Below are 15,229 nucleotides of genomic sequence, written 5' to 3'. Positions count from 1 at the left end.
TGATTCTGGTCCTGACCCCCCAATCGCCAGCTGTGTGCCCAGTGAGTCAGAGCCTCCTGTGGTCTGGGGTTCCTTATTAACAAAGTGGGGAACCCGACCACCGGCCCCATGTCTGCCCCCTCGCAGTTCAGAATGTCTACATGATAAAGCATCATTTTATTACTTTTAATAATCGTGGCGCTTTAATCATTTCTATATTGATGTTCTGTTTTTATGCCTTTGTTCAAAACGGCAACCATAATTATAACATTGATTCTGAGAGGAAATACTATCAATTTTCTTCAAACACTCAATACCTCGTTATATACCATCTATGCATACTCCAGGGAGGAAAAAAAGAGGCTCTCCCTGTGTATTTGGACTAGTTACTTGAAGCAATTAATTAAACTGGGGAAACTACAGATTTCTATCTCATCAGGCCTAGAGCCAGATTTCAGTTAGAAACTTAATAATCTACAAGCCGATTATGTGCTGTGATGTGACAATTTTTTTGTACAAAACAGTACTTGCATCCATCTATTAGAGAGCATCTGAGCATGTCAGATGAGCAAGGTGAAAACTGCCAGGAAAATACATATCCGGACGGCGGAGTTAATAACTGACTGGGGTTCCTTGTGCCGTTCACTGCCAGAGGCCGGGCTTCTGAAGTGTGTGATGTTATCGTGACCACAGGCATGTTGTGAGGATTTTGAGAGGCGGGGCAAGGTTGGAGCAGGCAGGTGGAGACACCTGGGGTGAAGAAGAGATTTTAAACCCCCAGGAGAGATGGCGGGGAGTCCGGTAGAGACGGAAGGGATCCCTATTTTAGAGAAAATAAAACAGGCTCGTCTCAACAACCTGAGAAGCCAGGGCCAGAAGATGGAGAGCAGAGCACAGCCCAGGGACACTTCTGCTTGTCCCTCTCCCATCACATCCGCTGGAAAACACTCAAGGCAGACACTTGTCCCGCCTCCACCACCAACCTCAACCCATCCCGGCTGCCATTTTCCCTGAACCACTGTAACTGTCTCTTCTCACTCCTGCCCTCGGCGATCTGTTGTCCGTCACCTCAGTGACAGTGTTCTTTAGGAAACACAGATCAATTATGTCCCCTCCTTGCTTAAAACCCCATGGCTCTTACAGCGTACACCAGACATTGACATGACTCAGAGGTCCTGCGGGAGAGGGGCCACCTACTCTGTGGGCCTCGTGTCACCCCGCTGTCATCTGCACTCGCTGCTGTTGAGTTCAGCCACACTGTCCTTTCAGGTTCTTTATAGGAGAAGCAATGGGTCCAGTTGTTCTTCTGGAGAAAAGCACAGTAAATGCGTCATTTCCCTGTGTTTCCAGAACGTTGGGGGACACTTTATAGGTGCACTAACAACTGAACACATTGCTTTACATTTAGAGGCACTTCACCTGGAAAGGTAGCTGAGGGTTGAAGAAAAACCTATCAAGCCTGTGACTTGAAAATGTGCTACATGCTCATACATTTATTCTATGTCAAGACTTTTCAGACAGCCTGACATGTGTTTGCTGGTTTCGTAACTCAGATCTTAGTGAAGTCACCCCCACTGAGAGCCGGCCCCGACCTCCCCGAGAGGTAGCACTCACTGTCCTGGCATCATGGGCTTCTCCTTCTGGCACTTACCCACATGTCTGCTGGGCTCTTTCATGCGTGTTTGTGTCCCACACTAGACTCTGAACGCTAAGAGGACAGAGATCTGGTCTGCATGTTCCACCAGGACTCAACACATGGATCCCAGCCCATAGCAGGTGCCCCGTAAATAGTCATTGACCAAATGACGGAGCAGACCCCGTCCTGATGGCCATTTCCTTCCAATCACGTTCCCTTAACCCTCTCCAGGCCAAATTGCTTACTCCTCCTGCTGTGCTGCTCCCATGTCCCTTGGCACAGAGCGTGAACCCCGGACTCACCACACTGTACTTCTGCTAGCTGTCTCTTCTCCCGGGGCTCAGGTCTGAATGCATGGGACCAAGTACGGAGTGGGTGTGCAGTGAATGCTTACTGGGTTGAATTGTGATCTCCAGGAAAGTAGCTGGGGCCCAGATGCCCTGACTACACCAGAGCCAGAAGTGATGCCCCAGGAGGTGCCCCGAGGCAGGTGATGGTGCCGCCGTGTATGAAGAAAAGCCTTCCCCACCCGCCCTCACCCAAGATCCATTCCCTCACTCAAGAAGGCACCTGGGCTCATAGAAAAGAATCATTGGTCCACTCGCTTAGACAGCAGTTTTCGAACTTGACCATTGTTCAGGAAACTTGGGCGATTTGTTACAAACAAATCCCGGGGCCCACCTCGACCTACTGAAGCTGGGTCTCCAGGAGGGCGGCCCAGGAACTGGCATCTGTAACTCCCTGGGTGACTCTTAGGCAGCTAGCCTAGCCAGGAGTCCATCCTGCTGTCACCTGAGATCCTCGGGTGAGGAAATATGTAAGCACAGCAATAACCACAGTACACGGTAGAGGCTCCGAGGAAGCATTTAAGGCCCAAGGGGAAGTCTTTGTTCCTAGCTTTCAATTAAGAAGTGGCCCCATGCATACCCAGGAGTCTGCAGCTGTAGCAGAGGAACCTTCAAAAGTTCTGAGAGAGACCTGAATCTCCCGCCTCACCCCACCCCTCACCAGAGGGATAAAGATCTGGCCCACTGGTCACTCGAGTTGGTCTCAGGAATTTTCATCGGGTGCCATCGTGATCTTTATCATGAACATTTCTAGGAAGCATTTACTACCCGACAGATACTGTTCTACAGCTTACACATATTACTTCACCTAATAAACAGGAACAGCGAGAGGCTGGTACAAAGCAGAATGCCCTGGCCCCTGCTTGGGGAGCTCCGGAAGCATCGTGGGTCGGAGTGCCAGCGCCGGACACAGTTCTGGAGCAGCTCTTGGCTCTCAGAGGTGGATCTGACCTCCCTGGGGAAGGACCCCTCCCGGTACACTGCCAGGGGTTCCAAAGCCTGGGAGGGGGCTGGGGCCTGCAGAGGGCTAGGCGCTCTCCCTGGGGCTCACTTTATGAGCTCAACAGTCCTCCAGAGACCACCAGAAGTTCCCCAAGTGACCCTTCTCCATCCTGTTGCTGGATGCCAGAGTCTAGAATTACAACCACAGATATGGGGCCCACCCACAGGGAGGTTACCTGCAAAACCTTGGGTTTGGGGTTCATTGGGTTGGAGTCGGGGCCCACGGTTCTTTGGATTCTTTGGCAGTGAGGATTATGCTTGGACGTAAGAGACGGTGAAGAAAAGCCCAAAGCTAGAATAGGCCACTGCTATCTGGAGATAACCCACTATTTTATGGATTATGCTTTACCGCATTTAACAGTTTACAAAATATACTAAGTATATTGAGCGCTTATAATCCTCACAACATCATAACAAGGGAAGCTTATTAGCTTCATTTTGTAGCTGAGGTTCCATCACTCGCCAAGGTCATGTGAGTTGACCCAGGGCTCACATCCAGGTCTTCTGGCTCCAGGATCGTTGCTCTCTCTCAGTGCCTCACACACAGACAGACAGAAGTTTGTTGGAAGAAAGAATGAATGAATGACTCTCTCCCCAGCTAGATACTATTGAGGATATAGAGATGGATACTGAAAACAGCCTTTCCCCTCAGCTTTCTCCTCACACCCACCCCCACAACCACAAACAATCATGGCTGGCTGACACCTACTGTTGGTTTTTACAAGAATAGATGAATTACCTTTCAAACAGTGTCAGCAGATACTAAGAGCCAACAAAAGGATGGGTTCATCTGCCCAGCGAGAATTTCTAAGGCCCAAAAGGTGGCTCCTTTTGCAAAATGTTCTATGGAAGCTCTAACTTTTAATTTATACTGCCAAGGAGATATTTGATTGTTTCCTGCAAATGCTAATAGTGCAAGGCTCATAAATACTAATGAAACACTATAGATTAGCAGAGCTCAGCAAGTAACCTGGGGCATCTAGAAGAGAGTTATTAGATTAAAAAATATAAAGAATACCTTTTAATCAAGTATTCCCCAGACTGGGTTCCCAAATGTTAATGAATACTCTCTCTGGCTGTATGGAGAGCAGACTCAAATAAGTACCTTTAGGAATCCCGAAGTGAATTATTGACATAGCTTGAGCTTGAAAAGAAATCTATTTATTCAAAGGCTATTTTAGGTGCCACAGGATGGAAGCGCTTAAGACAAAGGTTGGGAGGGACACTGAGATAAACATAATTTAAATGCATACTTCTGTTTCAGCCAGCTAAGCAACCTAAGCTGGAATTCGCTTATTAAGTTTTACTTTTATGACACAATCCCTCAGTGACCATAACTCCCCTGGAATGTACAAGGCTCCATGTTATCAGAAGCTGTATCTTTGCGCTTTATTACTGAACCTTCCGTCCCCAACGGTACTTATCAGGTGCTCAATAAATATTTGTTAAATGCTTGAAGAACTCTCTTAAAACATTTTCCAGAGCTTTTCAGATGCTGTTGTCTGATCTGATCACAACATCCTCCTGTAACAAAACCCCCAAATTAATACACGCCCTATGAAGGCCCTGTCTACCCTGGCCACAGCCTACAGCCCTGCTCGCTCCTGCCCTGAGCTACAAGCTCACCAGAAGACCCCCATTCTCCTGCCCAGGTTCTGGAAGTTTCTCTGCTTGGAATCTTTGAACAACCTTTTTACCTATGTTTCTCGGGCAGACCCTACTCATCTTTCATAGTCCTCGTGACCCCCCCCCCTTGTGAAAACTGCCCTAATATTCTCCAAGGGCTCAGTGTCCTTCCTCGCTCTTCCTGGCTGAACCCAAAAGTGGGTCCCGCATGCCTGTATGTTCCCCGCGGGACCAGCCTCAGCACTGGCACAGAATTCTTTGTCAGCAAACGTGGTGGTGGTGTTATCTGATCTGAATCACAGAAATGCAGTGCAAAGAGCATTTGGTCCCAGGAAAGCTTATGTGTGGACCCAAGTAGAGAAAAGCACCCAAAGTCTCCCCACCACAAAGCAGAAAAATCCTTCTAGGTGGGCTGAAAACTACTGGGCCATCCAAGGCTGAGGTCAAAGTAAAGGTCATGGCAAAGGGAGAAAGAAAATACAGAGACAGTGGTATGAGGAGCACGGCAGCGAGTGGCCTGCGGTGAGGTTCCAGGTTACCAAGGGTGGATTTTCTCTATAAAGAGCCTGCGTGGTGGCGTGTGGGCAGACCCATGGCGTGGGGGTCCCAGGTCCTCAGAGGGGCTCGGGCAGAGCCTCCGTTGAGGGGCTGTGACTTCTCAGCATACTTTTCTCTGTTGCCTGTTGAAGTTCCGGCAGCCATATGCTTTCTATAGACCTCCACGTGAGCCAGACCGGATGTTTGTTGTATGTCTCTTCATGCGTTTGTGATGTATCCATCAACCTCTTTGCCATCTTCTATAACAGAGCAGGATAAACATTTAAGCCAACCTGGGGAAGAGCCCATTATCGGAAGATTCTGTAACTCCCGGGCAATTGCCAAATATGGATTAATTCCGCACAAAGGAAGAGGAGGTGCAGAGCAACACCTGAGAAGGGCTCATCGCTGGGGCATCTGGAGCCGAGCTCCCCACAATCAGCAAACCCAGTTTCTCCACTCACTCACTGTGTGACCTCTCTGGCTGCAGTGGGAGAATTACTGTACCTACTTGGTAACACTGTAATGAAGACTGAATGAGTTAGTACGTGTACAGTTCCTACAACAGTGCCTGGCATGTAATAAGTGCCACCTTACAGTGTCACTTCCCTTCCATAGGCCAAATGGCACAGTAGCATGTGCCAATCTACACAATCGCGTAGGTTATACCATGAGGGTGTGGGGCCTCAGTCCTGCCAACAGACCAGGACTGAGGTCAGGTGGGGCTTTGATGGACAAACCCCACCTAGGACACTTCACAGAGTATGTTTCCAAGGAAGCAGACCTCAGGGACCACCCCTGGGGTACCACACCACTGAGGTGGGGCCATGCAGTTATGCACCAGCACACAACAAAATGCCACAGAATGATGCTGGACCCAAGTCCCCCAGAGCTTCTCTCCTTCGACAGTGTGCCGTCCTGTTGCTCACTTACAACATGAAGGTGGTTGGGAAAGTATCAAGGGAAATACAAGCATAAAATCACGCCATCGTCCTGTGCTGCTGGCCCGGCAGCCTTGAGAAAGTGCAGGACCCCCTTGTCCAGATGTCTGGGTGTTCCTCACAGCTCTGTGTCCTCGGACATGTCACACCCCCACTCTGGTCTCGGATTCTTCATCTTGACGTGAGAGAGTTGGTCGGGATGACCTCTAAGGTCTCCAGCCTCAACATCAGGGACTCTGAACTTTGGGTCCTGGGCAATGTCTGGCTCCAAGAAGTCTCTTCAAGTTCCTTGAATGACGCCTGTCCTCCGAGTCTTACTTGGTCACAAGAACTCGTGGATTCCAGAACTGAGGGAGCCCCGAAGACCTTCTACTTGAGAGCTGAGGCCTACAATACGTGTGGCGAGTTGGAGGGAGTGCCAAAGGACGAGGGGCCACTCTGGACAAGCAACCAGAGCAGACCCAGCCATAAGCTGAGCTCAGGAGGAGTAGGAGGCGTCCAGCCCACCCCAGTTTCCAAGCACCATGGCTGAGCAGCCTTCGAGACTCCTTTTCCACTGAAGCCAAAGGGAACCGGCCAGGAAGGGGACTTGGGAACACTTGATGAGGGACAGGGAGCAGGGACAGGAGTAACGAGGGAGAGGACGATAGAAACAGAGAGAACCAGCAGATGGTCCCCTACCCAAAGCACCATGAGTCCTGTCAGACACAGGAGCGGGATGTAAGGGGGAGGGGTCATGAACAGGGAAGAGAGCAGGAAGGGACAGGAAGGGAGGAAGGAGTGAGGCCGATGAGGACTGGTGGCCTCGTCGCCTGGGGACGTCCACGTCCCCTGCCACAGGCAGCAAGACATCAATTTCATCTTGTGCTTACGCTTCAATGCATGTGCAAATGTCCTGCTGTGTTCACAGAAGGTCAGCTACCAAGCTGTCTGTGGGGAATATGTGTTTCACATCTATCAGGTGAGCTGCCGTGGAGAAAAGACTGAGAACTGCGCTTATGGAGAGTCCAGAGAGTCAATTCCTAACAGAACACTGAATATACACGTTGGTTCATTCATCCGACAATTTCTGAGGACCTACTATGTGCCGGGTCTCATATACTATTAATTTCTATATCCTAAGCCCAATATCATGTATAAGAGTTAGTTAATATTCACTGACTACATGCACGTATTTCTCTTCTTTATTGAATCTCAATATAATTTCTCTGAACTCTGGAAATGTTTGATTCCCTCCCCTTTCCTAAGCCTAAAATCTAGGATCTTATTAAAAACTGTCGATCGTGCCATTGCCTTTTTCTTGAATTGTCTGTTTTGCTCCCTTCAGGTGCTATCCATGGCCTGCCCAAAGCCAGAGCTGGAAGACAAGTAAGTTCCCAATGGGCAAGGCTGTGTCCTCGTGAGCCTTGGACGTGGCAGTCAGCTGAGGTTTCTCTGGAACCTACCAGCCGAGCACCATGGAGAAAATCAGCTCCTTCTTGAATGCCATCTGGGACACCATCTTGAACAAGCACGAACAGGGCCTCTTCAACACCATCTGCCTGGGTGTCATCCTGGCGCTGCCACTACTGGTGGTCCTCACACTGCTCTTCATCTGTTGCCACTGCTGCTGGAACCGGCCACGCAAGAATGGCCAACAGCCAGTACAAAACAAGGGAAAGAAGAAAAAGAAGAAGAAGGCAGAGGAAGACCTCTGGATCTCTGCTCAGCCCAAGCTTCTCCAGATGGAGAAGAGGCCATCACTGCCTGTCTAGTCGGGCAGGAAGCAGAGGTGCCCCCTCAAGGACTCGGCTGTCTTCCACCTACACGCAGGCAGGGAGCAGCGATCCCTGACCTGACACACTCACATCAACAGAGGAACTTCTCAACCAAGGAACAAACCTCAGGCGAGTGTCCCCATGGAGGGCACTCCCAGGGAGCATGTGGACAGCTCTTGGGCACGGTCTTGGCAGCTACGTGTCCAGTAACAATGCTCTTCCCTACAGACTCAGGCATGCCATCCAACGGTCCCTGGCAAACTACATATGCAAAAGCACAAGGAACATGTATCTATACATCTTGACATGTCTCCCCAAAGCACACACACACACGCACACACACACACACATGTGGGTACTTGGGCAAGTGTATTTTGTTCATCAAATGGTCACTGAATGTCTACTGTGGGCAAAGCCCTGTGCACGGCAGTACATTATCTGCTCTTACAAAAACATCCCCCAGGAAGGCCCGGCCAGACGCGGGCACATATGCACAGTTCTAGGACCAGGCAAGGTGCACATCTTCCCCACAAACTCAGGTTAGAGACGTGTGCTTCCCTCTTCCTATCCCTACATAACCTTTGACTGGAAATCCTCATCACTGGGCATCCAGCAACCTGGTCAAGCCTCCATCCCTGTACGATACAGACTCAGCAAGTTCCCATGCTTTTGACCTCCCACCTGGGAGGAAAAATTTAAAGTGTGACAGATCAAAATTCATTGACAGCTACTGTCTTGCAACTCTGGACAAGGTCCTCGTTCCCACTGGTCAATATTTAATGTGGTCCCAGACCTCCCTCCGAGACGCTAGAACCACTGAGCAAGGCGTCTACTCCACGTGAGAACAAACCGCTCTTGGTAGTGACTCCCAGAGAGCTATGGAAACCAGGTTTCTCCAGGGGAAAGTATGCTTCCCGATGGAAGGGAGGTGCTACACCCGAGTGAGGAGTCTTCCGCGGAACCGAAGGTTTTCAGCGGGGAAGGAATTACGACGGTCCCTGGGACAGCCTTGCAAGAAAGCACACTGGACACGATTTCCTACGGTGGAAATGGAGGCCTTGCATGTTGTAGGAAGGCTGACTGCAGGAGATACAGAGTCTCAAGGAAAGCAGGATGAAGCTATGTAGAGGTTTATCGATATTTATGTTGAGGTTTGGACAAGTGCCTTGCATGCAGACGGTACTCCTAACTGTCTGCGGAGGCCGTTGGCTTTGTGACGATGTTAAGGGTAAACTACATACCTCACTAATTCCCCCAACTGACCTTCTGAGTGAGTCCGCTCGTGCTGCGATGCCTGGGGGCTGAGTGTTGAATTCTGCAGGAAGGTGCACACAGAACCAAGAGTCAGCTTGGCACAGGTGTCGTTTGGACGTGTAAACTAGGTCCGTAGAGGGTTCCCCTGCCAGGCTGAAGTTGGGGGGCCATGTTAATCCACTTGTATGATGAGCTGGTTGGTGTTTTCATTGTATTGTGACCATATTACAGTGACGGGTAATTCCCAACGTGGGAGTAGGCTGTGCTGTCCAAGTTCATTTGCAAATCTGCTGGGTAGCGCTCATGAAATATTTTCCCATGGAAGCTCTTCTAATGGTGGTGAAATTGAGATTTAAGAACGTAGCTAAACTATGATATTGAGAGTGGCAAAAACTAAATTCTATAAGAGTGCAGTAATGGAAAAATGCACTCTATCTGTTCTCTTGGCCTACTTGGTACTCACCTGCCCTCCAGGTCTACTCCAGGCCTGCGAAGGGCAGGTGCTGGGTGGTGACTGCTGCACCAGGTCTTCTAACAGGTGACCCTGTGACTCATAATTCACGCCTGCATATATTTTAGGACCAGTAACGTTCACCCTCTCACCTTAAGTGGCCCTAAGTACCCGGGGCACTCAGACCCTCACTCCTAAACCGCTGTGACCAGAGGAAGAAGCGCCTTCTGATTCTCTGTCCCCTTGTCACATGGAGAGTTTTTCATGGAGCATCTGACTGTCCCCTGGACATCACAAGATGATTAGTCATCTCCCCACACAAAATGCACGAACCTCACCACGTCCACCACTGCCCACCAGGACACATTCCACTTCCTGTCTCCAGCACTCAGCACCCCCCGAAACGCATGTCTTGGGGGAGTCGTGGAGGCTGACGGCTGAGACTGGTGTCAGATATGATCCCGGCGAGCAGATCACTGGGATCAGGGCCAGCAAAGGAGCATGGCTGCCATGGCAACCGGCCGCTCATTTGAATTAAGACAGCAGTCGGTTGTCACTGCCATAAGAAGGCCTCAGTCTCCAGGTGCAGCGTCCCACTGTTTCCTCATAGAACAGACCAGCTCTACCTCCGGGCACAAAACACCCCGAAACACATGTCTCAGTTGCTTCCATAGCCTAGGACCCCGGACACCTAAGCCCTGACTGAGGCCTGTCTGTTCCCCATCCCAGTTTCCCGACAGCCTTCCCTGGAATACCTAGGACAGTGCCAGGTGCACGCACGAGCGGCCCTCCCGTTTCTACTGAATGAGCCCAAGGCAGTTACTGGTGTCCACTCCCTTTTCTTCCCACTTCATTCTCATCCTTCTCTCACTCCCTCTTCTCCTGGCACCAGCCCAGCTCCATCCCTCTAATCCTCTCCAGTTTTACTCCTTCCCAGCCTCTGTCTCAGAGCTGCCACTGGCCATGGGGGAAGCCCAGGCTGACAGCCTGCGTGGCCCATCTTGGGGGATTTAAGCTCATGAAGGACAAAAAAGATTGTAAAAAAGAGGCTTCCTAAACCAGCACCAGCTTGGGGAGGAGCCCCCAGGTTTCTACGCACCTTCAACCAGAGTCAGAGAAGGTCTTTCCCCACCCTCAATGGATTCACTTTTGTATTTCTTGGGGAGAGGGGGAGGGAGGCTACAGAGAAAGGGCAGTCGCCTTTTCAAGAAGACTATAAATGGTCCAAGTTGTATAATATTTGTCAATATTTTTTTTCTGGAAAATTCAAACACACCAACAGAAAAACTTATTTAAATAAAATACTTTGAACATAAAAAGCCATGCCTGGCTTCCTTATGTGCTGGAGTCAGACGCTCTCTTGGTATTAGATGTGACCCTCTCAATCAGATAGAGTGGGTGCAGTGACTCCTGGGATACCAAAGGCCCAGCCTTCCAGCACTGCCCCCGCCCCCGGCAGGGTCACAGGTCACAGGCGAAGGAATGCAGTCACACCACTGCCTGCAGAGCGTTTGCCTGGGGACCAGGCACCCGCAGAGGTGCCAGCTGCAGGAGAACAGACTCAGGTGCCCTGGCAACACTTACAGAACATTCCCTTCAGTGCGGTCAACTGATATCTTCTTAAAGGAAAAAGAGGAAAACAGCAAAAACTAAGTGAAAACAGACCTGTGCGTTAACTCTGGTGCGGCCAAAGGGAGAGATCAAAAGCCTCTACAGTAGCTGCTAGGGAGATAGACAGGTAGATAGATTCCGTGTTTCCCTGAAAATAAGACCTCGCCGGACAATCAGCTCTAATGCGTCTTTTGGAGCAAAAATTAATATAAGACCTGGTCTCATACTTTATATTATATTATATTATATTATATTATATTATATTATATTATACTATATAAGACCCGGTCTTATAGTAAAATAAGACCGGGTCTTATATTTAGGTCTTATTTTCAGGAAACAGAGTAGACAGACAGACAGATAGACACATGTATGTATAGGTAAATGTTTCTCTTTTTTCATGTCAGCCATAGCTTTGCATTAATTATGAAATATAATGATTTCTATGCTCCTGATCCATCCCTTAATGACGGGCATCAAAGTTGGTCATCAAAGCAGAAACCATCTAGAACAGAGCCGCCCAATAGAACAAGGAATGATGGGCCTGTCCCATACGGTACTATTAGCCACATAGAGCTATTTAAATTAAAATGAAATAGCATGAAAAGTCCAGCAACTGAGTCACGTCTGCTACATTTCAATTGTTCACTAGCCACATGGTCCAGAAGCTCGTGGGAGGCGTGGTCAAACACACTCGCCATCAGCTAGGGCTGAGGAAGGCAGGCTGATATTCCTGTGGTTTCACTCGATTCCTGGGCCCCGTCTCCACCACCACACCGTCCATGACAACCTGAGAACAGATTCTCCATTCGGGCCTCTGTTCTCTCCTCCGGGACTTCCAAACCTTTCCAGTGTAGAGGACGGAATGTTGCCCAGAAACTATGTGGGGAGGAGCAGCTGCGGCACAGCTGCGGGGACGCCAGAGCTAACTGCCATCAGCTCCACCTGCCCAGGCTCGGCCCTGACCTGAGGAGTAAAGGAAATAATGGGTAGGACGCATTTCAGACAGACAGGGCCTGGCTTATAGTAAGTGCTCAGTAAGTGTTAGCTGTTATTCTTAAGTGTAGATGGAAGATCATAAGCGAGCTGTGTTCTAGAAGTCAAAGGAGGAGAAAGTTTCAAGAAGAAAGCAAGAGTCCATCAAGTCTTATGGTGTAGTCAGTTCAAATGAGATAGGGGTTTAAAACAATGTACATTTTCTCTTCCTCTTGGTGTAATACATTCCTGATTTCACCAGACACGGCACTGTCTGCAGCACGACCAATACCCCATGAGTAAGGAGGGCTCCCAGTTTGCAGTATGTGATGGGTGAGTTTGTCCCCTCTGCCCACAACCGAGCCATCCTACGGTGACAGTGGTGCCCCCTGGTGGCCAGATCAGGAGAGTATTTGCATCAGCGTCTTACTCCCCTCACAGCAGTTTCCCTTAGAACATCAATCCAGCACGATCACTGGTCCTCAGACTAACGGTGCGAAAGACTCACTGGGTTTCCTGTGATATTCACGAATCTGTCAGGGTCAACACTGCCATGTTCATTGGACAGATGAGGGATACTCAGAATCCTAAGCCTTAATTGTTGTTACAGACATTTCTGTGACGTGGTCCTGATTTTACATCCCTGCCTACAGGAAAGCTTCCCAAACCACATGAGCCTTGCCCATCACAGCAAAAGCAGATGATATGGCAATTGTCTCTGTTCCTCATTCAAAGCACTCCACTCCCACCCGCATTAGAATTCGCTTTTGTGAGGCCAGAATTGTATCTGTCTTATTCACCACTGTATCTCCAATACGTAGCAGGGAACCTGGTACATACTACATGCTAAATAAATGCATTGATGAGGGGGAAGAAAGAGAATCACTGGGTGTCTCCCTCTGACCTTCTGCTGGATTTATTAAATCTTGGATGAGGCCAGACTACCTGCTCTTCTAGCAAGCACTCTAGGTAAATGCCAGTGGTCCCTGAATCACACCTTGGAAATGTTAACTAGATACTCAGAAAACAAGCAAATTCTATGGTCAGTGTTTGCAAAACACTGCATACTGTGACTTTCCTACTTTTCTTTGAGGTCCACGGTGAGTGTATTGCATTAGGTTCTAAGAGGCACTATAAGGCAGAAACTGGTATAACTCTGCTTAGCTCAATGCTTTCCCAAGCTTATTTGACCATGATACCTTTTCTTCTTCTAGCACATCTAGAGGAGGAAGGGTTCCGAGGAACACAGTTTGGGAAACGCTGCCAGGGAGGGTCTGCATATCCCCCAGGGTTCATCTGTTCCTATCTTTGTTTATAACTCAGTCCTATCATCCCCAAGGACACCCTTTCTGAAATGCACACAGATTCTCCTTTACCTCTCGCGGCCTTTGTTTCTCACTCTGCCCTTTGGCTTTCTTCCGTTAGTGACCCACAACAATCCTACTGGTAGCCATTCATGGCCCACATGCCTTAGAGCTGGCTAGAGATACACTTCTACATCAAGAGAAAAAAATAGAAAATCCCAAAGTTGTGAATGAAGGTATAAAGACTAAAGATCCAGGCGGCCTCCATCTTGCCTTTCCAGAGCGCTTTGAATCACGTAAGAGCCCTCAACATCCCATTTGATTCTCACAGCGACTGACACAGTACATCAGGGACTGATGTCATTCCCATTTTATACAAGACAACGAGGCCCAGAGAAGGAAAGCAACTCACCCAGAGCAGCCATGGAAACCAAAGCCTTCAGACTCCTACCCCAGCGCCCCTCCCACACGCCGCGGGGCACCTGGACCCAGGCCCACCTGCTGGTCTTGGCTCCTCAAAGACTGTTAGCTGCAGGGGCAGCTGCTCTGCTCAGAAGTGTATTGAGTACAGCGCAGGGCTCTGCCCACAAGCCCCTGGAGTCCCCGGATGTCTCCTTTAGTTGTCCCATACCTGGCTCATCTGCCTCCTCCTCCTGCTCTAATGAAAGCTAACTTTCTTCACGCATCAAAATCAAGAGCTATTTTCATTCCGTTTTTCCCCTTCTTTTATTTAAATTACAACACTACAATACCGTTGTTTTCTATTTCTGTCATAACTGCACTGCAATTTGTATTATAGAATAAGCAGGCTTTTATGGGCTAACCTGGGAACCTAACTTTTTTTACATAACATTGAAATGGAAATGGAAATGGAAACAACCCAGTTCCTGTTTCTCCTGTAGAAACCCCCTCTCTCCCCCAGCCCCCAGCCCAGTACACCAGGTGTGCGGGGGAAGAAGGGGGGGGGGGTCCAGGCTCACTAGGCCATCTCTTCAAGGTATTTCCCAGTCACTTGTTTTGCGCCTTAGTTCAGCAACCACACTGCCTGCACAACACTCAGCATGGACTGCATGCTGGGCCGTGGCCCACAGGCTGACTCTCAAAACCACGTTATCCAGGAAGCAAGAAAAATGGGGACTCCCCAGAACTCACCTTTACGGCGGCAAGTGGCGTCCAAGTGAGAGGTTCCCGATGGGACAACACTGCCATCTCCTGGCCTAGCTGGGTACAGCGTGCCTCCCGCTCTGGGCTGCTGGACCCATCCGCACTCTTAGAAACTGCTTCCTGATGCCACCGCCCTGGGGACGGGCTCAAGGGAATGACTTGGGAATTTTTGTAGTGAAGGGCTTCCTCCAGCAAATGATTCAGTTTTGCCAAGAGCTCTTCATTATTTATACGTGTTTTTCCTTCTGCCATGCTGTACCTCTGTTTGCATCGCTCCCTGTCCACATTCTTGCGCTCTCTCTCCACATACCATGTCTGGTCCTTTTCCTTCCAGGCACCCCCTTGATCACAATCCCTTGGGTCATTCTTGTCTTTCTCCCTGGCTCTTCCAGCATTTTCTGGCTTTAACTGATCTTTGAATCCCTGAGAACTCCAAGTTAAAAAGCAGAGCTCTTATCGTCTTATGACAAACACAAACTCTGGGACTCTATTCCCAGAGGAAGCGCCTGCCAGGAACCAGGTCTAAAGACCCCATAAAAGGACCCCTTCGCTGCCTTTACCACCTGTTTGAGGGGACAGGATCCCCTCAAATCCTGTCGATTCCTCCTCCTAAATCTCTCTTTAATCTGAGCCCTTAACCCCGTT

At 49.4% G+C, this 15,229-nt stretch overlaps 1 protein-coding gene across 1 annotated transcript in view; it reads left to right on the top strand.

The window, feature by feature from the left end:
• Positions 1-10,849, top strand: part of KIAA0040 (KIAA0040 ortholog) — a 31,049-nt gene extending 20,200 nt beyond the window's left edge. Inside the window, exon 2 of the mRNA XM_019726988.2 lies at positions 7,396-10,849. Coding sequence (XP_019582547.2) covers positions 7,526-7,822 — 297 coding nt within the window. The 5' untranslated portion in view covers positions 7,396-7,525 and the 3' untranslated portion in view covers positions 7,823-10,849. The remainder of the gene's footprint in view (positions 1-7,395) is intronic.
• The last annotated feature ends 4,380 nt before the right edge of the window (positions 10,850-15,229 follow it).

The sequence above is a fragment of the Rhinolophus sinicus genome, linkage group LG17, assembly GCF_036562045.2.
Source record: "Rhinolophus sinicus isolate RSC01 linkage group LG17, ASM3656204v1, whole genome shotgun sequence".
In the NCBI taxonomy this organism is placed as follows: Eukaryota; Metazoa; Chordata; class Mammalia; order Chiroptera; family Rhinolophidae; genus Rhinolophus; species Rhinolophus sinicus.
The sequence above is the reverse complement of the archived record's forward strand: the minus strand, read 5'-3'. Positions and strand labels throughout refer to the sequence as shown.